The sequence below is a fragment of the Fonsecaea erecta genome (assembly GCF_001651985.1).
Source record: "Fonsecaea erecta strain CBS 125763 chromosome Unknown Scaff5, whole genome shotgun sequence".
NCBI lineage: Eukaryota > Fungi > Ascomycota > Eurotiomycetes > Chaetothyriales > Herpotrichiellaceae > Fonsecaea > Fonsecaea erecta.
This window is the reverse complement of record NW_017387248.1, coordinates 1,002,918-1,027,389: the sequence shown is the minus strand read 5'-3', so window position 1 is coordinate 1,027,389 and position 24,472 is coordinate 1,002,918. Positions and strand designations below refer to the sequence as shown.

General features: G+C 54.2%; 10 protein-coding genes across 10 annotated transcripts; 4 read left to right on the top strand and 6 right to left on the bottom strand.

Moving 5' to 3' along the window:
- Positions 1-22: 22 nt before the first annotated feature.
- Positions 23-646, bottom strand: AYL99_06434 (hypothetical protein; the record flags this gene model as incomplete). The annotated part of the gene is made up of 3 exons (XM_018837943.1): positions 23-291; positions 361-496; positions 557-646. 3 exons carry the CDS (start codon positions 644-646, stop codon positions 23-25), a joined length of 495 nt encoding a protein of 164 aa, XP_018692503.1.
- Positions 647-1,774: 1,128 nt separating this feature from the next.
- AYL99_06433 (hypothetical protein) lies at positions 1,775-3,750 on the bottom strand (the record flags this gene model as incomplete). The annotated part of the gene is made up of 2 exons (XM_018837942.1): positions 1,775-3,391; positions 3,457-3,750. The coding sequence occupies 2 exons, from the start codon at positions 3,748-3,750 to the stop codon at positions 1,775-1,777; spliced, it is 1,911 nt and encodes a 636-aa protein (XP_018692502.1).
- A 758-nt stretch (positions 3,751-4,508) lies between these two features.
- AYL99_06432 (hypothetical protein) lies at positions 4,509-7,405 on the top strand (the record flags this gene model as incomplete). The annotated part of the gene is made up of 2 exons (XM_018837941.1): positions 4,509-4,556; positions 4,610-7,405. 2 exons carry the CDS (start codon positions 4,509-4,511, stop codon positions 7,403-7,405), a joined length of 2,844 nt encoding a protein of 947 aa, XP_018692501.1.
- Positions 7,406-7,565: 160 nt separating this feature from the next.
- On the bottom strand, positions 7,566-9,080 carry AYL99_06431 (hypothetical protein; the record flags this gene model as incomplete). The annotated part of the gene is made up of 1 exon (XM_018837940.1): positions 7,566-9,080. One exon carries the CDS (start codon positions 9,078-9,080, stop codon positions 7,566-7,568), a length of 1,515 nt encoding a protein of 504 aa, XP_018692500.1.
- A 971-nt stretch (positions 9,081-10,051) lies between these two features.
- On the top strand, positions 10,052-12,027 carry AYL99_06430 (hypothetical protein; the record flags this gene model as incomplete). The annotated part of the gene is made up of 6 exons (XM_018837939.1): positions 10,052-10,531; positions 10,621-10,730; positions 10,799-11,079; positions 11,149-11,458; positions 11,552-11,609; positions 11,731-12,027. The coding sequence occupies 6 exons, from the start codon at positions 10,052-10,054 to the stop codon at positions 12,025-12,027; spliced, it is 1,536 nt and encodes a 511-aa protein (XP_018692499.1).
- A 541-nt stretch (positions 12,028-12,568) lies between these two features.
- Positions 12,569-13,397, bottom strand: AYL99_06429 (hypothetical protein; the record flags this gene model as incomplete). The annotated part of the gene is made up of 3 exons (XM_018837938.1): positions 12,569-12,879; positions 12,908-13,211; positions 13,272-13,397. The coding sequence occupies 3 exons, from the start codon at positions 13,395-13,397 to the stop codon at positions 12,569-12,571; spliced, it is 741 nt and encodes a 246-aa protein (XP_018692498.1).
- A 794-nt stretch (positions 13,398-14,191) lies between these two features.
- On the bottom strand, positions 14,192-15,076 carry AYL99_06428 (hypothetical protein; the record flags this gene model as incomplete). The annotated part of the gene is made up of 1 exon (XM_018837937.1): positions 14,192-15,076. The coding sequence occupies one exon, from the start codon at positions 15,074-15,076 to the stop codon at positions 14,192-14,194; it is 885 nt and encodes a 294-aa protein (XP_018692497.1).
- Positions 15,077-17,410: 2,334 nt separating this feature from the next.
- AYL99_06427 (hypothetical protein) lies at positions 17,411-17,914 on the top strand (the record flags this gene model as incomplete). The annotated part of the gene is made up of 1 exon (XM_018837936.1): positions 17,411-17,914. The coding sequence occupies one exon, from the start codon at positions 17,411-17,413 to the stop codon at positions 17,912-17,914; it is 504 nt and encodes a 167-aa protein (XP_018692496.1).
- A 793-nt stretch (positions 17,915-18,707) lies between these two features.
- On the bottom strand, positions 18,708-20,621 carry AYL99_06426 (hypothetical protein; the record flags this gene model as incomplete). The annotated part of the gene is made up of 1 exon (XM_018837935.1): positions 18,708-20,621. The coding sequence occupies one exon, from the start codon at positions 20,619-20,621 to the stop codon at positions 18,708-18,710; it is 1,914 nt and encodes a 637-aa protein (XP_018692495.1).
- Positions 20,622-22,191: 1,570 nt separating this feature from the next.
- AYL99_06425 (hypothetical protein) lies at positions 22,192-24,334 on the top strand (the record flags this gene model as incomplete). The annotated part of the gene is made up of 2 exons (XM_018837934.1): positions 22,192-23,848; positions 24,048-24,334. The coding sequence occupies 2 exons, from the start codon at positions 22,192-22,194 to the stop codon at positions 24,332-24,334; spliced, it is 1,944 nt and encodes a 647-aa protein (XP_018692494.1).
- Positions 24,335-24,472: the final 138 nt, after the last annotated feature.

The following is a 24,472-nucleotide window of genomic DNA, read 5'->3' as shown; positions in this document are numbered from 1 at the left end:
TCCCTCTCTTTTCACTCGCCTCTCACAGTAGAGCGGCGACACCCAGTCCGACGACACCAGCGACACCAGCGACGTTGGCCCACTGTTGCTTCAGCATCTGCGCGGCACCAGTGAAGGTTGCAGCCGGAGTGACGCTCGCCGGCACATAGCTGCTGGTCAAGGTCGCGGAGGTCGATGCGGGAACACTGCTTGAGCTTGGGGTGAAAGTCGGGCCAGCAGATGGGGAAGCCGTGGGAAGGGTGATGCTGACGCCTGCCGAGCCGCAGTATTGTTCGGCAAATTGGAGAGTTGCTGAAGAGAAGTGGGAGGTCAGCTTCATATTCGGTCGACTCTGACACTTCAAATAAGACTGGAGCTTACCCGCTATGTCAGTAGCATTGCAAGCACCGGAAATGCAAGTATACACTCCACTCAGGAAACTGGTCGCCGTGCAGACGCATGCTGCATCGGTGGCTGAACAACCAGTGCTGGAGATGGCGTTGACAGCACAGGTCACCTGCAACGTCTGGTCTCAGTCCTAGCTGGTCGAAAAGCACGAGTGTGGCATGATACATACGGCGCAAGCGGGAAGACCAGAAAGATCTTGCGGCGCCGCAAAATGGAGGAGGGAAGCCAGCCCGACGGCAGCGACAGCAAGAAAGCGCATTTTGGCAGGGATCTGGTTTCTGTGAAGCTTAAGAGTAGTAGCAATAGGCAAGACGACCGTGATTCGACGATTGAGCTGAAACTCGAACAAGCTGTTTGGCCTATATTTGGGAAACGCTGTTCGCAATCAGAGAGCGAGTGTAGGATCGCAGAACCTGGAGTAGCGAGTGCTCAAGTGCATGAGAAGGTCAAGGAGAAAAGAGGTACGCAATCTGGGAGGAGCTTGTTCCAAGTTTTATAGCTGCAGCCCATTGTCTGGCCGCCGATAGGCGGGCATGTCCCGTCCCAGAGCTGCTGGAGCTGCCGCATTGAGGTGGGAAAGTTGAGGGGGAAAGGCCTAAAAATCCCTTCTAAGAAAGTGTTTGGATAGCTTGGACTGCTGGTCTCAGCTCTTGTTGCTGCCAGCCACGAGCATGAGCAAATGGGAAGGTAGGAGAGTTGTCGATGTCTCAGGAACCGGATGGTCTAGCGCCGACACACGTTGTCAGGACAGCGAATGAAACGACGTGGATCCCTGAGAAACTCGGGGGAGGGCCGTGCTCGCTTGCGGAGAGCATTGGACGAATCCATTGTAGCCAATGGTCGGCATTGAAAGTAGAGGAGAAGTTCAAGTGACAAAGAGGAAAAAAGAGGGGAAGAAGATTTAGTTTTTGGCCGGAGGTGCCAAGACCGGCGAATCGGCGCCGAAGTTAGATGGGGTTGAACGTTGAAATCGACGGCGCGTGCAGAGCGTCATCACCAGCCCGGAAAGGCAACCTGTACGAGAGGCGAGAGAACATGCTCTTGACCCGGTACTCAATCTGACACTCGCAAGTCTGAGTTACTCAGTCAGTCTGACTATTCCTTCAACAATATTCGTACACTTTTGTTACGGGTGTATCAGTGCACTAACTAGAACTGATGTAATAGCGAACCCAGATTTATCGACTATCCATTTTCAGCTAAACCGCATTGGGTCATTTTGGTGCTGCGTTCAGAAATGCTAGTAAGTTCATGAATCTATACGATATGCTACATACAAACAATGGTAGCATGCACATATTGTAAATTTACAGTATATATGTAGAGTCCACCGCAGCGTCAATTAGGATGAATCTCTACTACGATAGGTTCTGCTGCGTGCCGCCAATCAGGCATAAGACCTCCTCGTACTCAGCTTCTGCACTACGTGATTACTATCAAGCACTCCTATTGCCACATATCCAAGGTCATCTTCGGGACGAACGTCACCGAGGCGAACCACCAGATCTCCTACCCGCTTCGACTGGTCCGACGCATCCTCCATGGATGACACATGGGCGTAACTCGCATACGGATTGTCCCTCAAAAGTGAGCTGAATTTATCCAACACGTCAGGCCCACGCCGACACGCCCCCAGCACGACGGTGGCCAAGCCGATGATGAACAGCACAAGCGAGCACACCAGCATGATTGCGAGCCACCCGAAGTCGCACTTGACGACATTCTGGCCAGTTGTGATTGTGCCCAGCGTGCTATCCGTGGTGTACGGGCGATAGCCACCTGGGTCCACGGTGAAGTTTCCTGATATCGCAGAGGGAGCGATGCTGTCAATCCAGTAGGTGTTGAGGAGCTGCGAGAACCGTTTGGAGATGGTCTTGTTCCCGAGCTTCCACAGCTTGGTGGTGGAAGTCTGTACCAGCACATTCGACGGGTCCGCCAAGTATGCTTCGATGGCACTAGGGGGACAAAACACAGTGTCGCAGCCCACTGTCGGGTTGGTGGCGTTAGTGAAATCCGGAAAGAACGCCATGTACAAGAGATCAACTTGACCCAGACCGTTGATCGGTGTCCAGTCAGCCACACCGAGAGAAGTAAAGCTGGGGCTGAGCCGGTGCGAAGCAGGATTTTCCGAAGGTCGGGCAGCGACACTCTGACAGGTTTGACCGTCGCATTTGATCTGGACTTCAACGTAACTCATACCGACGGTACAGTTTGCAACGGTCAGAATCTTCCCGGACGGCAGATCATCGCCTTCGTCAATGTCGAGAGATCGGAACGTAAAGTTAGTTACGGCATACTGATTGTACTCGTTTGGAGTGAGAGCGTAATTCGCACCACTCCAGCCAACAAACTGTTCAAGACTTTGTCTGTATGCAGCAGTCCAATTGTGGCCCGATACATTGCAGCTGGCGACCATGTAACCAGTGTTCATCGTGAACCGTGAGACTCCCGCTGATGGAAGGTTATGGATGGGCAGTCCTGTGAGAGAACTCCATTCTACGTCGCCAGAATCTGGCACAGCCCTCCAATCTGAGCCGGCATTTGCTGACAGACTCTCGTACACGGGTATCTTGACGTGGCCGAACTGATCTTGCGCCAGGCCCTTTGACTTCGCCGAGCCGATGATAGCAGAGGTGAAGATGGCATTAATTGGGATCAGCGGTTCCGCCGAGGCCGAGCCAACGCCTTGGTTGCTGAAATTGGATACAAAGGAGAGATATGTAAAGTTCTGCGTCGTATTCGAGTAGAGTTCGTGTGTAGAGATGACACGAAGCCCGGCCTGGCCACCCAGTGGGGAGAGTGCCCACAGCAAACAGAGAAAAGGCGTGAGGACGTTGACGGTCTTCAACGTGATCGGGGCCATGAAAGTGCTGAAGACGCTCCGGCTCTGCAAGAGATATTCGAGAGCGAGTACGGAGGCGCCATTCTCGAGCTTGACCGCTGCTATTGCCTTAAGAAACTTGGCAGCGACCGCAGAAAATAAGATGGGAAAAATGGTCGGACTCTGTCAGAATCCTTTTCAGTAACAGCCATGGCAAACAACAGAACTGTGGCAATGGCCAAACTCACATATTTGGCCGCTTCAAGCAAACCTTGGTTTCCTTGTTGGTCGACAGGCTGATCGCGCCTGGTATAGACCAGAGCGGCGAAGACAATGAAGTAGGCGCAGGTGAGAGCAATGAGAAAATCCAGCAGGCCTTGTCCAATAACGCCGAAAGATAACAGCTGTCGTGCACTCCAAGAAGCTTTGGGATCGTGGGATGGCACACTGTCGTTGTCGGAGCCGGTCTTCAACAAAGGCCCATTGTCGACTCTCGACTCCATGATATAGACAGCCTCCTGCCCTTGATCTGAGTTCGCCATCTTCCCGGACCAGAAGGAGGAAGAAGAACATGTCCATGGGAGAAGGCGACGACGTCTTTTGAGTGGTGGTGATCAGGCTGGAAATTTGGGGCTAGAATATTTCGCGTGCCACAGGGTTTTAGATGGGCTCACTAGGACGGTTTACCATAGGCTGAAACCAACTTGAAGCGTAAGGCATCCCGGGGCGTCCCCCCAGCCAAGGCCCGAGCCGACAAGGCAGTGCCACGGGTCGAGCTCCCAGTGGTTGCTTCGGTGTGCAAATCTCGGCTCATCTCCGTTCTCTTCGTCGGCGCAGAGAGGCTCTGACATATGGGATAATATCTGGATCACGTGCATGGTCACATCCTTCATGTTTACAAGTATTACCGAGTCCTTCCCCGCATTTCAGTTTAGTAACCCCAAGAGCCACTAATGCTGTTAGCGCCCCTGACAATACGGGGTTGCGCTGCTGCTCACCAGCCTTTGCCCGGTCAGGCAGCTCCGCCGAGGTCTGGGCCTCAATTTACTGTCATTCTCCACCAAAGTTTCTCTCCGTCTCTGCTTGACAACCATTTACCCTGATCGTCGCCAACACGGGCTTGTAGCAGATATGAGAGAGAAGCCTGGAGGAAAATCTACCGAACGGTCTGCAGCATGCAGGTCTTGTGGCAAGACATTTGCGCGCTCCGACACCCTGCTTCGGCACGAGAAAAATCATCATTCCACAGAAGATCGAGGACCTCTTCATCGAGTCACTGCTGGGACATTCAGAGCTTGCCATGCCTGTGCAACAGCAAGATCTAGATGCTCAGGGGGCTTTCCATGTGGTAGGTGCAAGCTTCGCCAGCTCGAGTGTATCTATCCAAACAAACGTCGGAAGACGTCATTGTCGACCGAACCAGCGAAGACCAACGACAACGCGGCCACCAAGCAGCAAATAGTCGGAAACTTGGATCAGCTAGCCTTTGCTGCTGATGGCCGTTACCAGGTCTCCTCGGACATCCATACGAGCGGAGACACACTGTCCAGCTCAACAGTGTTTCCTGACCCCTCTCAAAATGCACAGAATCCTCTGTCAAACTACGAGTTGGGACATCAGTCGGCGGGTCAAGGGGGAGAACCGACAAACTCAGGCACGACTCAAATGCTACAGCACGGCCATTTCGGGAATGATTACCTTGCCCCCCCGTTCAGTACTGGATTTGTTGAGCCTGCCGCGGCCTTTGAGTATAGCACGTTCGACGAACCTCTCAACTGGATCCCTCCCAGCATTTACCCGTCGCCATACGATGCAGAGCTTGAACAGGATTTCTCTTTTATTCTCCCCACACTGTCAAACAACCTGAACGCTGACTACATGGTGGACTTCTCACTCAATGCACCTGGAAACATATATCCAGCGAATGAAGACGTAACCAACGACTCGTCCGAGCCTCGAGAGTTTCGTGCCCGTCTCGTGGCTGTTGAACAAAGTCCTTCATCTTCAACAAGTGACGGTATATACATGCCCAAATCGGTCCACGGCAGCTCCACCAGCTCAGACCTGAAGCGCAAGAAGAGGAAAACGTCCCTCCTGCCCGATCGTTTTACGCAACCACGAAAACAGAGCACCGGCTATGCATTTCCAGAGACAGAGGACTCTTGGAATACCATGTTGGCAAATAGGACGACGAAATACTGTCCGGAGGCCACATACGATCTGATTTTGAGTGCCTTCCGAGATCTATGTGTGGAGACGACATCGCCCGCTCCATTTCAGAGCTCTGCTTTTCCACCCTTGTATGCGTTCAATATTTGCATCGATGGTTATTTTGAGAACTTCCACAAGGATTTTCCCCTGCTACATCAGCCATCTTTCGGTTCTCAATCCGATTGGATTGTGGTTCTTGCGGCCGCAACAATTGGCAGTTCCTTTTCAAAATCCACATCTGGCCTGGACGTTCGGGAAGCCTTCCAAGAATTTCTGCGCCGAGCTATCGATAGTCATGTGAACGGAGTACCAGACGCCGTGCTGGATATTCCGTTCGCCCAGGCTCGCATCTTGAATCTTGTCGGCCTAGTTCAATCAGATCACGAGCCGCTGAGGGCCCTGTCGCCACGCTACCATGCAGATCTCTCACGGTGGTGTCTTGAATCCGGGGTGTTGCAGCTCTCTGTGGAAAGCGATCTGCTAGACGGTCAAGAAAATGGCGGGAGTGTCGAAGATCGCTTGCATTTTTGGCCTAAATGGATTAGAGCGGAGTCTTTGCGCCGCGTGGGCTATATGGCTTGGTTACTGGACTGTTGTCTGGGTTATATGGCGAATGCACGTCCACTCTGTAACATGGACGATGCAAGAACTCCTCTCCCTTGCTCCGAATCCGTTTGGAGTGCCACCACTCCAGAGCTCTGGGCGGAGAGAACTCAAGAGCTGGCGGAAACCCCCTCCCTCTGCGAAGCCCTCGAGAAGCTCTATAGCAAGAAATATGTCGATCCGGCCTACAGCGAATTGTCACAGATCTTGCTGATCCACTCTCTTTATCAACGAACGTGGGAGGTAGGCACGCACATCAAGCAACCACTGAGCGAATGGGTTCCCACGGGCAAGGCTCGAGGCTTCTTGAACACACCCTCAAAGGACAACTTCTGGCTCCCGCTCTACCCGCTCTACGCCAACTGGCGCAACAGCGCCTGTGATTGCCTCGACGTGCTTCATTGGCAAGCGTCGAGCATCGTTGCCAAGGCTTCGGGCCTCGAACACGGCGTCATCCTCCATCTCCACCTCGCCCGTATCGTCCTCCTCACACCCTTCCAGGAGATACAGGATTTGCTGTTCTCCTTGATCGGCAAGGTGGGAAGCTCTCCAAAGGCATCATTCTACGTCCATGACGGCAGCTACCAGCCACGCAACAGTGCGAAGCTGCCCCAGATCCGCAAGATAACGTGGCGATGGCTGCGCGAGGATCAACACAAAGCTCGTCTGGCTATGGTGCACGCGGGATCGGTCTTCTGGTTCGTTCGTCGGTATTCCGCCATGACCTTCTTCGAGCCGTTTGCCGTCTATCTGGCGAGCCTGGTCCTCTGGACATATGGCTCCTATAAGTCGACTGCCTTTGAGCGAGACAATGCTGCTGCCAACCAGGAACCTGAAGGCGGTCCGAGGGGCCCTGACGCGGGCGCTCCCATCCAGCCGTCTCGAATGGAGAGGAAAGAGCATCCGATCAAATTCATCGCCAAGGCCAACGAACGGCCAGGGAAGAAAGCTGCTGCTGCCGGTGGCTCGATCCCGCCAGATCCTGCATTTCTCAGATCGCCTGCTGATCGACGTTCCTCGGCTCGCAACTCTGTGTCCGCGACGCATGAAGACACGATGACGGCTGGCTCAAGGTCACCACCACCACGACGTCCGTCGCTCAGCTCCGAGGAAGACTCCGAAGAAGACACGTCCTCCTCGGACGAACGACCCGAGTTCATTCATCTGGACCGTCCTTGCGACGACGAGATGGTACAGCACTTTGTGCGCAACGGCCACACCATGTCCGGGCACATGACGAACGTGGGAGATATCTGCAAGGCACCGCAGAAGGTGCTGCTGGAAGGCGCAAGACTGTTGAGGACGAGACTAGCCTGTTGGGGCGTCAGTCGAGAGTACTACGATATTCTGATGAAGCTGGCAGAGCTCAGGAAAGCGGGTTGAATTTGGAGATGATCCTTTCCACACATGGATTAGGACCTTCATACTTGGATACGAATGCCCTCGGCTTTAACTGCAGCTACTGGCTGTGTAGCCCCTTTTATTCTATATATCCCCGACAGAATATAATCCCGGCATGAGGAATGGTTCGACGTTCGTCGGGCTAGAAGGCTTTCCACCTCAGCATCGTCATAGAACTCTTGGGGAAGACGAACGTCGAGGACTTGCTGGGATCCCATCCCGACTTCTGCAACGCGACCTCCTGTTTGCCCTCCATGTTTGTGACGTTGAGATTGGCCCCCGTGACCGTGTAGACCTCACCATATGACGAGGCATCCACGCCTCCGAGAGTCGTCTTGAGGTCCTGCTCGGCGTGGATGTTGACCACGCAAAGGTTGACCCAGCCCTCGTCGTCGAGCGTGGCACTCACGTCCAGCCACGGCGTCGGTTTGAGGGCTCTCACCCACTCCGGCCTCGTCGGTCCCGTGTAGGCGTCGCATTCGAGGTGCACGGCGATCTGGTGGCCCTTCATGAAGCGGCAGAACAGCTCGTAGGGCCACCAGGTCGTCTGCTTGATGATGCACGTCTCCGTGGTCATCAGGGGGCTGATGACGTTGACGCTCTGTGCGATGCACGCCATCCCTACATCCTTGGACTTGCGCACCAGCACGTTCAGCCACACCGCCACAGCCAGCGCGTCCGAGAGCGTGTACGTCTCCTCGGCGCCCTTGCTGCCGACGGCACGCGTGGGCAGCCACACGTTCCACTCGTCGAAGCAGATAGTCGGCCGCTTCTGGCCTGGCGGGATCTTGTTCTCGACGAAGGCCAAATCGATCAGCCCCGAGCACACTTCGATGTTGCGCTCCGCGGCCAGCGGGGCCGTCATGTTCTCGTAATGGTCGGTGCTCGCCGTGTACAAGTGGATGCTGTGCATATCGATCAGCGGCACGCGCTCCTCGCCCAGGTCGCTCAGCCCGGCCGGCTGCAGGCAGTACTTCAGCGTATAATAGTCCCAGCTTGAGGGCCCCTCTTTGCCGCACAGGATGAGTTCGATGCTCGGGTCGAGCAGCTTCAACGCCTTCGCCCACTGGAGGGCGCGCTCGGCGTATGCTTCCTGGGTCATCTGGTTGACCTGCCACGGCCCCCACACTTCGTTTCCCAGCGCCCAGTACTTGACCTTGTACGGCGCGTCGTGGCCATTTTTCCGCCGCTGGTTTGCCCAATAGGTGTCCTTGGTGCCGTTGCAGTACTCGACCCACGCCATGGCCTCGTCGAGCGTGCCGGTCCCGAAGTTCAGACACAAATAGGGCTCGGCGTTCACAGCCCTGCACCACGCCATGAACTCGTCCGTGCCGAAGTGGTTCGTCTCGATGTTGTCCCACGCCAATTCCGGTCGGGAGGGCCGCTGGTCTCGCGGCCCGATCCCGTCCTGCCAGTGGTATGTGGCGCAGAAGTTTCCTCCCGGGTACCGAAAGACAGGGATGTCGAGCGGCTTCAGGGCCTCGATCACGTCCTTTCGAAACCCCTCAGAGTCGACCAGGTCTTTGGAGGGATTTGTGGGATCATATATCCCGCCATAGATGCACCGACCCATGTGCTCCGTGAAGCCCGAGTAGATGTTTCGGTTGATCTTGGAGATCTTGCGGGTAGGGAATACCGTTATTGATGGGGCCGCCATGTTGGCTGTGGCACAAGTTGGTGTCGTCTTGGATATGTCCTATTTACTGCAGACCTGTTGATCCCCAGGAGTCACGCCTCTCAAGCAAATATCAGCAATCCCAGGTGTCTACCATCCAGTATCAGGGGGCACGCGGTCGTTCATAAATGCAAGATTCGAAGTCAGGTGTGAATCCATTGACCAGCTGTATGATTGGCCTTGGTCGGTAAAAGGCCGGAAAAGCGGGCTCAAGAGACCCTCGTGTCCAACAGGAGACTACCTCGACGGTGGAAAGTTCTTACCTGTCGGTGCTTGATCTCCACGCGAGGTATTCGCTATTACCCGCCAGCCGAGCAAAGCAACAACCAGGATTCAGGATATCATCCGCGGAGCCAATTGACGAGCATGACACCAGCGACCTCCCATCCCACCGGGGAACTTCCATTCTGGGAGACTCGCCTCTTTTCCCCGCCGGAGCTTCAAACTGCCACACACGCAGTGGAGATCGCCCGGCACATAGCTTCGACGAGGGCTTTCGGTATTGCCCAAGAGTCAGCAGCGAATGCGAGGCTCGACCGCGCGTATGTGGATGAATGTAGTCATGCCTCTCCGCGATCCCATGTTTTCCTGGGCTCGCTAGACTCGAACATTCCGCAGGTTAGTTGTGGCGGGGGAGAGAGGGAGGGAAGATCCTCGTTTGTCTCAACTGGGAAAAACTGCGGAATCATGCGAAGGGAAGGCATCACGCGCTGAATGAAGCTTGCTCCGGCCATTATTTCATCGTTTCAAAAGAGTGATGGGGTTGAGACGGCGCGAGGCATCCTCGTCTATATATTTCTTGTGGACTCCGTCGATCTATTTCAAGGCAAGCCCTCACTCGTCTGCGACGTAGGCCGTCTCGTCGGTCTTCAGACTCTTCTACTCTTGTCATCACCATCGACCTCCCTTTGGCCGCTTTATTATCGCTCTACTTTTTCGGCAAATCGCCCATCATGCGTCTACCACCGAAATGGTACCAGTTCCTCGTCGGCGTGTTTGCCTCGCTTGGTTCGTACCTGTACGGCTACGACCTGGGAGTCATCGCCGAAGTCGTGGCCAGCAGCACCTTCAAGGCCAAGTTTGCGGCCGATGACACGCAGACTGGTCTGGTTGTCTCCATGTTCACGACCGGAGCCTTCTTCGGTGCCGCCCTGGCAGGTCCCAGCGGCGACTATCTCGGCCGTCGATGGACCATTGTTCTGGGATCCGTGATCTTTTGTCTCGGTGGCGGGCTGCAGACCGGTGCACAGAACATCAGCTACCTCTGGTCTGGCCGCTTCCTGGCCGGACTGGGCGTCGGCTTCCTCGTCATGATCGTGCCTCTCTATCAAGCCGAGCTGGCCCATCCCAGCATTCGGGGCCGCATCACGGCCCTGCAGCAATTCATGCTGGGTGTGGGTGCGCTGGTGGCCTCGTGGATCTCGTGGGCTACGGTACGTCTTGTCTTATGTGCCTAGAATAGTCGTCGGTTTCGAAGACTTTTGTTCAGCATGAAATGGCACAACTAACAAGGATTCTCCAGTTTGTCCATATCAAAAACAACAGCGCCCAATGGCGAGTTCCGCTCGGTCTGCAGATCATCCCTGCCATCTTTTTGGGATTTTTGATATTCTTGTTCCCAGAGTCTCCCAGGTAGGACTCCTCTGCCCCAGTCTTGTCCTCATCTCGTTGGGCTAACCACTTGCCTTCAACAACAACAGATGGCTCATGGACCACGACCAGCCGGACAGAGCCCTAAAGGTCCTGGCCCAGCTGCACGCTCACGGCGACGAAAAGGATCCCTGGGTGATTGCCGAGTACGAACAGGTCCAGGCGTCCATTGCCCACGAGCACCAGTACGAAGCAAAGTCCTATCTCGAACTGTTCCGGTCGCGCTCAGCCTTCCGCCGGCTGTTCCTTTGCTGCGCACTGCAAGCCAGTATCCAAATGACCGGCGTCTCAGCGATCCAGTACTTTTCGGTCGAAATCTACGGCCAGATCGGTAATGTCTTGCCTCACAAGATATTAAGTTGCTACACCAAAACTAACATGTAGACAATCTATCTGACAGGCATCTCTGGAGACAACACGCTCAAGTACCAGGGCATCAACAGCATCATCGCTCTGGTGGCCCAGTTCTTGTGCATTCTCTGCATCGACCACACGGGCCGTCGCTGGCCTCTGATCTTCGGCAATATTGGCAACATGGTGACCTTCATCATTGCCACCATCCTGCTCGCCAAGTATCCTCCGGGCGTTTCGACCAACACCGGTGCCCAGTGGGGATTCATCATCATGACCTGGCTGTACAACTTCTCCTTCAGCGCCACGTGCGGTCCGTTGTCGTGGATCATCCCGGCCGAGGTGTTTGATACGAGGACGTAAGTCAACCGAGCTATATACCCATACCATTTCAATGATGATGACAACTATGATGATGATGATGATGATGCTGACGCTCTGTATGTCTCCAGTCGAAGCAAAGGCGTGAGCATCGCCACCATGACCAGCTTCGCTTTCAACACCATGATCGTACGTGCTCTTCTACATAAAGAAGCTCTGCCCCTCCCCCAACCACCTCTCCTTCCCCTTCTCACATGCAAAGCTAGCCGTCAGCTAACATGTGATGCCCCGTGTGTTCTTTCTTCTACAGGGACAAGTCACCCCGATCGCCATGACGAACATCGGCTACCGGTTCTACTACGTCTTCATCGTGTGCAACTGCACCAACGCGGTCTTCTTCTGGCTGCTGCTGCCGGAGACGGCGCGCCGCCCGCTCGAGGAGATGAACTACCTCTTCGAGCACGCGCCGTGGATCGTCGTCGGCACCAGCCGGGACAGCTACGTCAGCCACGACCTCGAGCACCGCCTGCACGAGATCACCGCCGAGGCCGAGATTAAGAGAGGGGCTGGCGGCTCCGTGATGCATGAGGAGAAGATTGCGAAGTGACTGACTGACTGGCTGAATGACTGATTGATGGTGGTGATGGTGGTGGCGATGGTATTGGCTGAGAGACATCTGCCAACGAAGTAGAATTACCACTGGCATCTTGCTCTTCAAACAAACACATGTTGGATGGTGTGCAGACATTGCTTCCCCAGACACGGTACTTGTGTATATCGATCTAGCAGAAGGTATGTACTTCAAGATACCATGTCTGGCTTTTCAAACACACCGCATCCTCCTCGCACGAAGAAAATGTAGACCGGATGATCCACCACTTCTACTCTGCTCGTCGACTAGACCTCGTCATAAAGCGGGGGGCGGAAGTCTGACGAGATTATCTGAAAGAGTTTGTCTGCTAATAACCCGCTCAACGACCCCCCCAGAAGACCCCCCTTCAACGAGTCGCAAACAAGATGGATAATTGAGACGGCTTTTCGGGATTGCTCCCCAGCTCGGGCAGTGACTGGAATTTATTGCAGGTAGATTGTGACTATTGTCCGGCCACTGGCCACAACGTACATATCTTCCGGCCATTTGCTCACTCTTACTTGCTCCACGCCGGGATCATCTGGGTGTAGCCATCGTCCAGCGGCTTGACGGTCTTCTTCCACGCCTCCCGGGCACTGACGGTCTCCCACCATTTCTTCAGGTGGGGCCTGCCGTCGAAAATATCAAGGCACCGGCTGACAGTGAACATGCACGGCATGTAGAAGATGTCGACCAGACTGTACTCGCCCCCTCCCATGTATGCCGTCTTTGACAGAACCTTGTCGAGCACGTCCAGACAGTCGAGTAGTTTCGGCTTGTGTCTTGCAACGACTGCTTCATCCGTGGCTTTTCCTAATACGCTGTTCGCTGTCATGTCAATCACCTGGTCACATACGTGGTGTCCCGACTGGGGGAAGAAGGACGTGGTAATATGGGAAAGGAGAGGCGTACGGTCGAATGAGTGTCTCGCTAATAACAGGGACGACGTGGCTGTCGAACTCGATTGCCTCGAGAGTCAACCACATCTCCCAGACGCCCTTCGTTTCGGCGTCGGTGCTCTCTGGCATCAATCCCTGGCCGACGTCCGCGTACTTCAGGCACAGATAGCGGGCGATTGCGCGAGACTCGAAGATCACGATGTTGCCGTCCTCTAGCAGTGGGACCCTCCCGAAGATGGACTTTTCGCGAAAGTCTTCGGTCTGTTGACGCGATGTTAGCAACGCATACTCTTGGATTTGGAGGCGGCAGAGATCACTGACCTTGTGTTTCCCTCCGATGAGGTCGGCAGGGATGCTGACGACATCATCGATCCCTTTCTCGGCCAGCACAAGCTCAGTTCGCAGGCAGTTCCACGACAGTGGTGACGTCCAGAGCTTCAGAGTCATAGCTTTAGGCTTGTCCTTTTGTTACCTGCCACCTTGTTTACGAAGGGGGATGAGTCTGTTGACGAGCCTTAGAGCACGGAATGCCGACCGAGTCGGTCTTAAGTACATTTGTACCCAGTCCGACACCATGACGCTTTTCGTCTGGTTTTCCGAAAGAGATGTCGTTTTCTCTGCCTTGATAGTTCGTTCAACTGTACGACATGGGGCTGCAGCGTTGGCGTTCCGCGCAGCGTTCTGCTCGGCGTAGCATATGCACCCACTAGGTTTTTGACCTTCACGTTATCGACTATTGAAGGTGATGTTATGCCACACTTGCTCAGAGTGGAAGAATGATGGCGGTAAACTGGTGATAGATCGATCCGTTATTTCTTGAGGCACACTTAGCCGAATTCGGAAATGCAGAGAGACGCTTGCTCTCAAAGTGATAGCCCAGGGACACCATAACGACATAGCTGTCGTTCTACTCGTGATCCTCCCCAGAATTACGGCATGTCCCTGAAGCCATGACATAGGGATACGCGTTTCGACAGACGCCAGAGCACCTGCTTAGAAATGAGCCCGAAAGTTTCCGGGCCGACTTAAAGTGTTCATCCCATTTTGCGGCCGTCATCCTGAACGATTCGTCCGACTACGAGTCGTATGGGATTAGGGATTCGAGCCGCCGTACAGACTATCAAAATCCTTCTCCCACCCGTCGGCGGAAGGCAAGCTTGCCGTAGGTGTTAGTTCGTTCAATCCAGTCTGCCTGGCATCTGGCCTTCTTTCTAGGCTCTGAAATGGCGCTAACAGTCCGCTCAACCTGTCAGCTGACCAAAGACTGCCGAACCGACGTCGCCGACAAGCTTGGTCTTCAGTCCTTCTTGTTTTCCATCGAGGTAGCTGGAGACACCCGTCGCAAATATTTTAATCACCACCTCGGTGACCGAGACTTCCCAGGAGGATGTCTGGGCAGATCCAGTGTCAGACATCGCTGGTCTCTGGCGATCACTTGCGGATTTTGAGAGGGAATTGGAGGCTGAGAGACTCAGAATCAGACTCACCTGAAGCTTGCACAAGCTCTCAAAATCCACCTTGTTGCTTCCAAGTTGATGTTGAATTGCCTTGGCTTTGTCGGTGCAACTCCAGCCCCAAAGGTCTTTTTCAGTTTTCTCAACCTTATATACCACCGAAACAACCACCCATGCTACGATATGAACGGTAGCATATAAAACGCTGAAGAATGCTGCCTTATGTTCGGCTTGACACCAAAGAGCAACTAGTGCTGTCAATGCCAGCAAAGAAGTGATGATGGAGCCTGTAAACAGCATGAAAGTCGGCCAGAGAACACTACCTCTGGCCCATGGTCCCCAGGGTCGACCTTCCACGAAGAGGTCTTTCGTTATATGGAGTTTGTAGATGGTGTAAATCATGATCGATTCCGTGAAGATTGAAAACAGTGCTGAAATAAAATTTGTGATGCCGGACGTGATCCTGGTCCAATATCGAAGTCTGTCGTATTGTTTCAGCAGGAACGCACGCCTAGGATTGACAAGAGCTTCGCTTTTCTGTACGGATGTGTGCGGCTCATGGTTATGCGGTAATATTTCCACCCAACTGCTATGAGCAGGTGAATGGTTATTGCTGAACTCTGAAATCTCACTGGTGGCTTCGAGGATGTTTTGCAAAAACTTCGACGTCATTCTCTTCACCTACACTGATGAATATTGATGTTGTCGAAAAGACAGAATGAGGAAGCTGCCAGATGCCCAGAATAATGTTGTTATATGAAGCTGGGGGGTTTAGCATAACCTGACAGCGAAGGGCAAGGGGCGCAGCAACGAAAATCGCATCCACTATGACGAAGAAACTTGACCTTTCGAGCTTCGAACGACGTTGAATACGTGTTCGAGCATGCTGGACAGAATCCTTCGACGTGAAGTGCCAGGCTGAGCCCGATCAGGCAAGGAGAAGCATATATGACACAGGCCGGTTGCACTTAGCGAAGATCCAGATCTTCATAGTCAGTCTCCTCTTTTTGGAGTCCGGAAAAAACATTGCAGAAAAGATTCACTTGGGGAGAATGCACGGTGCTGGACACTAGTGAAGTGTCTGAATAGAGAGATTCTCAGGTGTCCTGTGCAGCTCTACAAGGGCATTTCCTGGAGGGTAGTAAATCAAACCCAACCCAGAAACTGCAGGGAGAAGTCGGATCCCGGTTCGACCGAAGCCAGGCCTTGAAACAGCTAGGAGGTCCTGTACGCGTACACAGTGTGGAGTATCAGCACCTACTGTTTAGGATTCCAGTATATAAGCTGTGAGCTGCTGCGCGCAGCGCTGGGAATGTCGAACTTTGATGGATCCTCCCTTGACAAGGAGGGTCTTTGATCTAGCTAAACTCGGGCGAAGCTTGCGTGTGCCGCGTATTCAGAAACCACAAAATGCGAATGGGATTTCCCATCTCAGGTATGCGAATTCAAGGGTTTTTCTAGACCAGTGACCCAGGCCACTGTCTGCTTGAGGCGCGGACAGGTTGGACGAAGGTAGCGCTTGGCGAAAGGCGGGAGACGAAGTGAGAGACACACCTGCGAGGCTTTGAGGCGTTATAGGCCAATGGCGTGGGCAGCTGAGAAATTTGATGCATGTGGTATGTCCAGACCTCCCAACGATTACCAACGGCGTCAGGAGTGAGACCATAATCAACCGTGTCGGTGAAACTGAAAATGACAAGTGCTCCGCCATGGCTGAATCGGTCGAAGGATAATGCCATTGCGATGCTGGGACTGTGTGCCACGGTCAAGGGTATGCATGATCGACTCACGGCAGCAAATACCCTCCTGATGCGGGCATTGAAAAAGTGGCGTACCACCATACAAACAACGCTCAAATTGATCCGAAACTCGAGGGAATAAATTGCACGATTTGGAGCAACTGTCGGTGGGCGAGGTTGCTGAAGAATTGTTTAGTACGTCAAGGTGATGAAATCTCTCACCAGGTCGCTCTCGATACTTGCCAACAACTCTTGCCTTCGACTTCTCGAACATTACATGTATTCGGGCATCAACTATTCGTACAGCCATCATCATGTCCACCTCTCCCCAAGGTTCACCCAGGATATTGGCAAGCCGGCCCTCGGAATATCCTCCTCTGCCTGGAAAGCCGGGGTGGACATATCATCATTGCAGGTGTGGGCGTTTTGGAGACAAAAGCTGCGCAACCTGGTGGGTAGTGGTGGCTTCTGCAGAGGACGGGATGGCGGTCGTTCGCAACTGGTGTTACTCGTAGGGAAGAGGGGTGAATTCATGAGTGCATCTTTCCCTGGAGTGGTACAAGGGTTGTATGTTCTGGCCAGAGCAGGATAGTGGTTCGAGGACATCCACACGTGGGAAGGTCAAGGAGAGTTCGCAAGTGGGCGCAGGGCACTGGGTGTTGAAGAGGAATATCTGGCTCGCTGGCCAAGAGCAATCTATACCTCGTATACTTCGCCGTATCGGACAACCCCTCGACCCATACGCTCTACCGTATACACTCCGACATTGATCCGTAATCGACACTAGACCTAATTTGTCGCACAAGGCTTTGTGCTAGAAGCTCGTCAAACCCTTCTGTGACAATTCTCCCCGTCGACCACTCTGACACACTTTCGTCTCACGCCAACGAAGCCGTCACCCTGGCATCTCCGTCACAATACGGGGCACGGGGACAGCCCTTGTCGCTTTTCGAGCATTTGGACATATTTCCCTCACCTCATGGCGATAATAAGTTTTAACCGGCTTGTCTGGCAGATTCTTTAGAGCATGGTCGAAGGGGCGGAGATATCAATTCCCAACTTCCTAGCCGAGATGACCACGTTTGAGGGATCTCGTGGCTTCGATGATGTCTTTGTATAAATATATATGTGTGTGTGTGCAAGTGTGTAGCAATTTCCTGCCATGAGAACTATCTATCTACGGAAAGCCCAAGTGACCATCGATTGACCTTACGCTGCTTAAATCTCCCTCAACAGTATCCCGATATAAATCCTCAGCTTAAACGCCATGCAGATGCTCCTGCACATTCTCTCAACTACGTTCCTGCTCTTCATCATCCACACGACGGCGTCGCCGTTATGGTGGGATGACCACATCGAACCGTCTCCCACGACTGGCGACTTCAGTTACCCGATCCGTCCTCGCGATCCAGCCAACACCTCGGTCAACCCCGATGCCGTGACGGGGACGACTTGCATAGACCCTACAGCGGTCCTCAACACGCACGACACCAATGTCGCCATCCTGTCCATCTGCGGGGGTATCGCCGGGTCGATAGAGTTTTGCGGAGGCGACCCGTCGACGACTGTGGGGGCGTCGGGAACGTCAAAGTTTACGTTGACAGCTGTCAACGCCGCACAGGGCGCCACGATCAATGTGAGCAAGGGGAGATGGGAAGGATGTGTGAGGGCTGCGCGCGCGGTGTGTCCGACGGGGACGTTCAGCAGTACGTGCATAGGCGGGACTAGTGATGGGGCAGGGTTCACGTTTGTGTTGAGCGAGAACAATTGAGTGCATACTGTCGCCGGTCACCTGTGCAGTGCTATATACTACCAAAGGCGTTAACGAGTTCATGTACTTCACTTCATGGCAATGCTTTTTCTATCTAGGCTCGGCTACACCGAAGGGATAATGTTGGGAGAGAAGGAATAGCCAGTGGGATGAATAACTCCACATCCACCTGTTCTCTGCCGACAATGCGCCCACAAGCTCATGTGATTGCGCTCTGCCTGGGGGAATTACTTAGCATGAGCACAAATTGGGGTGGTAATCTTGCTAAGGCGATGCCATAACCCCTACAAGGATGAGACCGCCACAGACGGACTTGGTTTGTTGGACTTTGTGGCTTTACTGTGACATGAAGGTTCAGAGGTGGAGAATGAGGCTCGATGCTCGGTCGGGTCACTTTGCTGGCGTCAAACGTTGTAGGGAACACATGATCTCTACATTTGCCGCAGAAGATTCTGCCATCATGGGCAAGGAAGGAAACAAGATCAGAACCGTGATAATCCAACCGTCACATTTTATCTCTAGTATACCGATGATAAGAGAATAGGTTGAAGAAATAGTCATCATTCGTCAAGCTCTCGAAAAATCCACCAAACTCCCCTGCCTGCTCATATCCTGAAAGTATATCTCTCTCATCACTGTAGAAGTGTAGAATTTTGGCGCAACGGAAGTCTAGCTCCTGGGAGCGCATTTCTGCCGCAAAATAGGAGGGAAAGAATCGGATGGTCTCTCGCCCGGACCAATCCCACATGAAAGAAGAAAAAACCTATGTACACATGCCATAATCTGAACTTGCTCAGGGCCCCTGACTCTGAGCCATCGCGAAGGTGTCAAAGACGGGACACGACGGGGCTTCTACGTCTTGTTCCGCCTGGATCAAATTGTCCATCCACGACTCGTTGTTGAAGGGCATTTGGTATTCCAGCTGAGGGACAGGTTCCGATACGCGCGGGATCATCCCAGGAACTGTGCTGTCGACGTAGACGTTTGGCTTTGTCAAGACCTCACGGGCGAACTTAGCCACTTGTCCTTTGGCAATGGTGGCTCGTGGCCAGACCTCACCGAATGATCCAAGCGCCGAAATGCTGAGCTGCAACCGTTCCTTAATTGCCACAGCTTGATCCGGGGTATCCACGATAGCGTACGCCGGCAAGTGCACTGTTGCAGCGGTGGTCAAGCCGCACATCAGCACTGGTGAGCACATCTTGACATCTGTTTGGATGGACGCCAGGTTGGTGATGGCGTTCGCTGCTCGCAATGCTTTGGCAGTGTGCGAGGTGTACGCCAGCGCAGGAAGACCAGCAGCCTCTGCCTTTGTGCATGTCGTGCGATAGTGGTTACGGATGAAGGTCAAGGTCGATCGTGGACGATGCAGACAAATAGCAGCCCAATGAATGACTAGATGGGCGATGAGAAGGCATTCGTCAATGGTACCGTCGTTGCGCACCACTTCTCTCTTGTCCATGGGGAGCGACAAGAGGAGGTTCGAAATGGCGGCATCAATGCCCTCAACTTGAGGATCCGTCACCGCAAATGTGTCTGGGCTTAAGGCAAGCACAGAGCCAAGGATATAGGTTGCTTCGATGCAGTAGGCAAAGGACGAGTATTCAAAAGTGTCTTCTGAAAAGGTCCTGTTGCGGAGGTCTGCAATTGTGCGAGTGATTGGAGGCGATCGAAGTTCATTGTAGTCTTCATCGTGGCCAGGTAATGCCACATCCGTGTAGGTCGAGTACAAGCGGAATGGGGACGATTGACCCCCAATAACCACGACCAAGCCTTCGATCAACAGGAGTGTCCACCATGTTCTCCGCCATGATTCTTGCATTGTAGAATCGTTTGGTGATTGCTGTAGAGCATAGCTCTGTCGGTTGAGACCGATCCGGAGGGTGATCTCGATGGCTTTGTCTAGGGCCATGGATCCTTCACCCTGACCGAACCGAGCGAAGCAGGTTATGGCATAGATGAGGAGGCCTTGCACCTTGAAGCCATCGTCAGGCACGTCGGAGGAGAAGATGGCCTTTGCCGCGTTCTCCAGAGCGGTGTGGTTGGCTTGAGGGATGTAATGGCTGGCCAGCCATCGCATGCATGCCTTGAGCGGTGCAGGCAGGATGTTGGGGTTCTGGCAATAGAGCTTGCGTGGCACGATGAAGGGGTGGGACGGATAGAAATGCCTGTAGAACAGGTCGATCAAGTCGGTGCTCTCTATCAAGGCCCGGTCGGCGTGAGCGGGCAGTATCTCTCGTGAGATAGACATGGTTGAATCGCTGTTGCTGGGACTTGGCAGCTGTTCTTTGACGGGTGCTGTGGTTTGCAACTCGGGAGGGAGAGCTGGGAAGGCTGGATCCATGGTGGGCTGAAAGAGTTCGGCATAGGTCATAGCCCTCAGCTTGGTAGTATCAGCCTCGTTAAAGACATGATAGGCCTCCTGAGACAAAAAGGGCTTGGATTCGTGGAAGATGGTATCATTCTTCGGCCTCTGGTCAGTCTTGTCGTCAGGAGATGATTGGTTTTTGCGATATTCTCGGTATCCTCTTCGGGAATTAATCCAGATACAGTCCCCGTTTTTCTCGGAGCACCTGCTGCATAGCGGCTTCTGGCCATCACATTTGAGATGGCTCTTCCTGCATGGAATGCAGGCGAGAAGGCTTGGATGCTTCGATCGGCCTTTACTGGGGGCCGGAGAAGCATTAGTGACATCCTCGGTGGACATTTTCGGTTTCGTCTGAGATGGCAATGTCGATGAATGGCGGTCTAATATTCCGTAACGAGAAAAAAGGGGGGGTCAATGGGTAACAGGATGGTGCTGATTATGTGGCTTTCCGACTCGCCTGAGGTATTTGTTCCTTGATTGAGAGCAATAGGCAGTGGCTACCTGGCTTGATCGCCCGAGAGCTACGTCTGCTGCGTCCTTTGATGGTCCCCGGGGGGGGGTCCTGGGTGCTGGGAGCTGTGAGCTTGGGAGTTTGGGATATTGCCACGATGGGCTGACTCAGGGAACCGGCGGTGGTGGGAGGAGGAGGTTGTCGGGGACTTGGTGGAGAACGGGACGCCACCCCTCGTGTTGGAGACGGAAACTATGGCGACAATTTTTAGCCCGGCCACCAAAACCGTTGGGCAATAGTGTGCGTCACGTGCGCACAAAGGAACTTAGGGCATGACTGTGCAGAATTCGTCTGACAGAAATCATTTCCTATTTTCATCTCACATTCTCACTGCATTTTCAATCCGTCTCCGGCCCTTCTGGCTTGATCTCTCCCTGCACCAGCATTCAGTGCCCTCTGGTTGAGGCCATATTGTATCGCTCTTGCAATTACGCTTTCACAGACACCCTCCTATCGCACCTCCGGCGGTTATCCGCTCCATTCTTGATCACCTGCAGATCAGGCGTAAAGCCCGCCGTGTGCTCCTCTCTCCTGGCTTCTTGTGTCAGACCCGTGCCACGCCGGCAAAAGTCGTGAAACCCGACGTTCCCGAGAGCTGACCCCTCCCACCCAATGTGAAACGGGATGTGACAAGGGGGGGCAATGGCCTGATCCCAAGAGATGGGCAATCCCGCACAAACAAGCAAGGGGGCGTTCCTGGGGCTGAGAAATAAGAGTGCGAAACGATTTGGTAGGATGGACTCCGTCCAGATCCCCGAAGAGACGACTGCCACGAGTCTGTGGCGCTGAATCACTCTTGTCCAGATAGAGCTGCGCGATGCTAGTCCCCGATATGATGCTTTGCCCTGTTTGACTGTCGTCTGTGCGCAGCGCTTTCCCCTAAAGGTCTATGATCGGGTATCGGTCTTGAGCTCGTTGGCGACTGGACGGTCGGGCGATCCGAATGGGTCAGCCAGCCTCGTGAAGAATAACAAAACATTTCCGAGCATCTGCTGATTTGCTTGGCCCTGGGTGGCCCAGCAGACTCTTATCTTATGTATGGCGGTGCAAAATACGAAGGAACGGTGAGGTCGTTGACTTCGACGCGGGAAGGTCCCTAAGGGGATCAGGATGGCCGTTAGTTGTCTAGGGCTGAATTTACCTGAGCTGACTTGGGCTAGGGGTGGGCTATAGGTATCTCGATGCACTGGATACGAGGGATGCTTCGGCGTCTGCGTTGTGAAAGGAGTTGAATGAGAGTTTATAAGAATATTGTTGAATTGCCTTCTGTCGTGGGCGTCCTTCATGGTGTTCTATCCTGCTTCCCAGCTTTCCGTTGTCTCTTCTGTCTCCTTGAGCATCATCTGATATCGACGCCTGCTCCCTGAAGCATATCGGACCAAGTATTCCCAAGTCGCCATGGCCATTCCCAAAGACCTCGCCTTCTCCGCAGACGCCTCGAAAGACCCGAGTGACATGACAAAGGATTTGGAAAAGGGCCTCGAGCTGAGCCGCCACCTGACCAACAGCGCCGTCTCCAGCTTCTCGTGGTCAGATGTCGGGGTGGTCGTCAAGGACCGGAAGACAAAACAACCTCTGCAGATCTTGACCTCGAGCTATGGCTCCGTCGAAGCGGGAAGTGTCCTCGCCCTCATGGGTCCCAGCGGGAGCGGCAAAACGACCCTCCTGAACGTGCTGGCTCACCGCACGTCGTCGATCAAGGGCGAGATCCACGGGAAGATCATGATAAACGGACAAGTCGCCAATGCCTCGTCGGTCCAGCAGGTCTCTACCTATGTGGAGCAGGAGGACGCCGTGATCGGCATCTTGACACTGCGCGAAACCATTGACTTCGCCGCCAGACTCTCCGTCAACGGGCGCATGTCCAAGAAGGAGAGACTCGCGAGGGTCAACGAGCTCATCGAGTCGTTTGGCCTCCAACGTCAAGCAGACACGATTGTCGGCACGCCCCTGCGAAAAGGGCTCAGCGGCGGCCAGAAGCGCAGGCTGAGCGTCGCCAGCCAGCTCGTTACCTCCCCCAGGGTGGTCTTCCTCGACGAACCCACCAGCGGCCTCGACTCGGCTGCCAGTTTCGAGTGCATGAAGTACATCAAAGAGGTGGCCCGGCAGCACAACCTGATCGTCATCGCGTCCATCCATCAACCATCAACCACAACATTCCAGCTGTTCGACCAGCTGATGCTCTTGTCGGAAGGCCGCACGTGCTACTTCGGACCCGTGTCCAACATCCACACTTACTTCGAGCACATCGACCGCCCGGTGCCGCTGCATATCAATCCCGCCGAGTTCCTGCTCGACCTGGTCAACAGCGACTTTAGCCACAGCGGGGGCGCTGCCGAGGGCAATCTGCGCTACATCCAAGACGCATGGACGTCCTCCGAGGAGTACAAAGCCCTAGAGGCGGTCACCAGCGTCACGGATGCCGTCGGCACCAGCAGCACGCACATTTCTCCTGCACGGACATCGTCCAAGAACGTCCTGACCGTCTCGGGGGTTCTTCTCCACCGCAACTTCATCAAGTCGTATCGAGACTTCATCGCCTACGGGACCCGGGTGGTCATGTATTTTGGCCTCGCCATCATGATGGGCACCGTGTGGCTGCGTCTGTCCTTCTCGCAGGCGTCGATCCAGCCCTTCACCAACGCCATCTTCTTCGGCGGCGCCTTCATGTCCTTCATGGCCGTGGCCTACGTGCCCTCCATCATCGAGGACCTTCACACGTTCAACAAGGAGCGGCACAACGGCCTGTACGGTCCCCTGCCGTTCGTCATCGCGAACACACTCATCGGCATCCCTTGGCTGTTCCTCATCGCCATCATGTTCTCCGTGGTCACGTACTGGCTGGGCCACTTCAACCCGACCGCTGGCGGCTTTTGGATGTGGGTGCTGTGGTTGTTCCTGGATCTCCTCGCCGCGGAGGGCCTGGTGGTCCTGGTGTCGTCGCTGTTCCCCATCTTCGTGGTGGCGCTCGCGATCACGGCGTTCGCCAACGGACTGTGGATGTGCGTGGACGGGTTCATGGTCCCGATGGGCAAGCTCAATCCGTTCTGGAAGTGTAAGTTCTTTCCCCCGCCCGTCTCACTTGCTCAGCCACCCTACTACACACATACCTTCACGAAAGTGACCTTTCTCCCATTTTCCTCGTCCCTGCCCTCTGCCCCCTCCTCGTTGTCCATCTCCTCATGATATGCGAACATGGATCAAACGTGCACGTGGCTGACCGTTGTCGCCCCCCTCCCTTTTTTTTTTTACAGACGTCTTCCACTACATCGACTACCAAGCCTACGTCTTCCAAGGCATGATGGCCAACCAATTCCGCTCTACGGTCTGGGACTGCGCCAAATCCCCCGACTCGGGTTTCCAGTGCATGTACCCGTCAGACCTGGAGTCCGAGGGCAAGATCCGCGGCACCGCGGTGCTGGAGGCGTACAAGTACTCCTGGTCTTCGGGCGTCATTGGCGAGTGGATCGGCATCATGTTCGCCATCATCTTTGCCTACAGGGTCCTGGGCTACGTGGCCCTGGTGATCAAGAAGCACTAGCCGACGGCCAGGAGAGGAGACCGGGTCAATGGACGAGAATGTTGAAGCAGGAATAATTGCCTGGCTGTACTTGTCTGCCTTTCCTTCTTTCCTTCTTTCTTTCTTTCTTTCCTTGCTACGTGGATGGTGAGGCGTGGC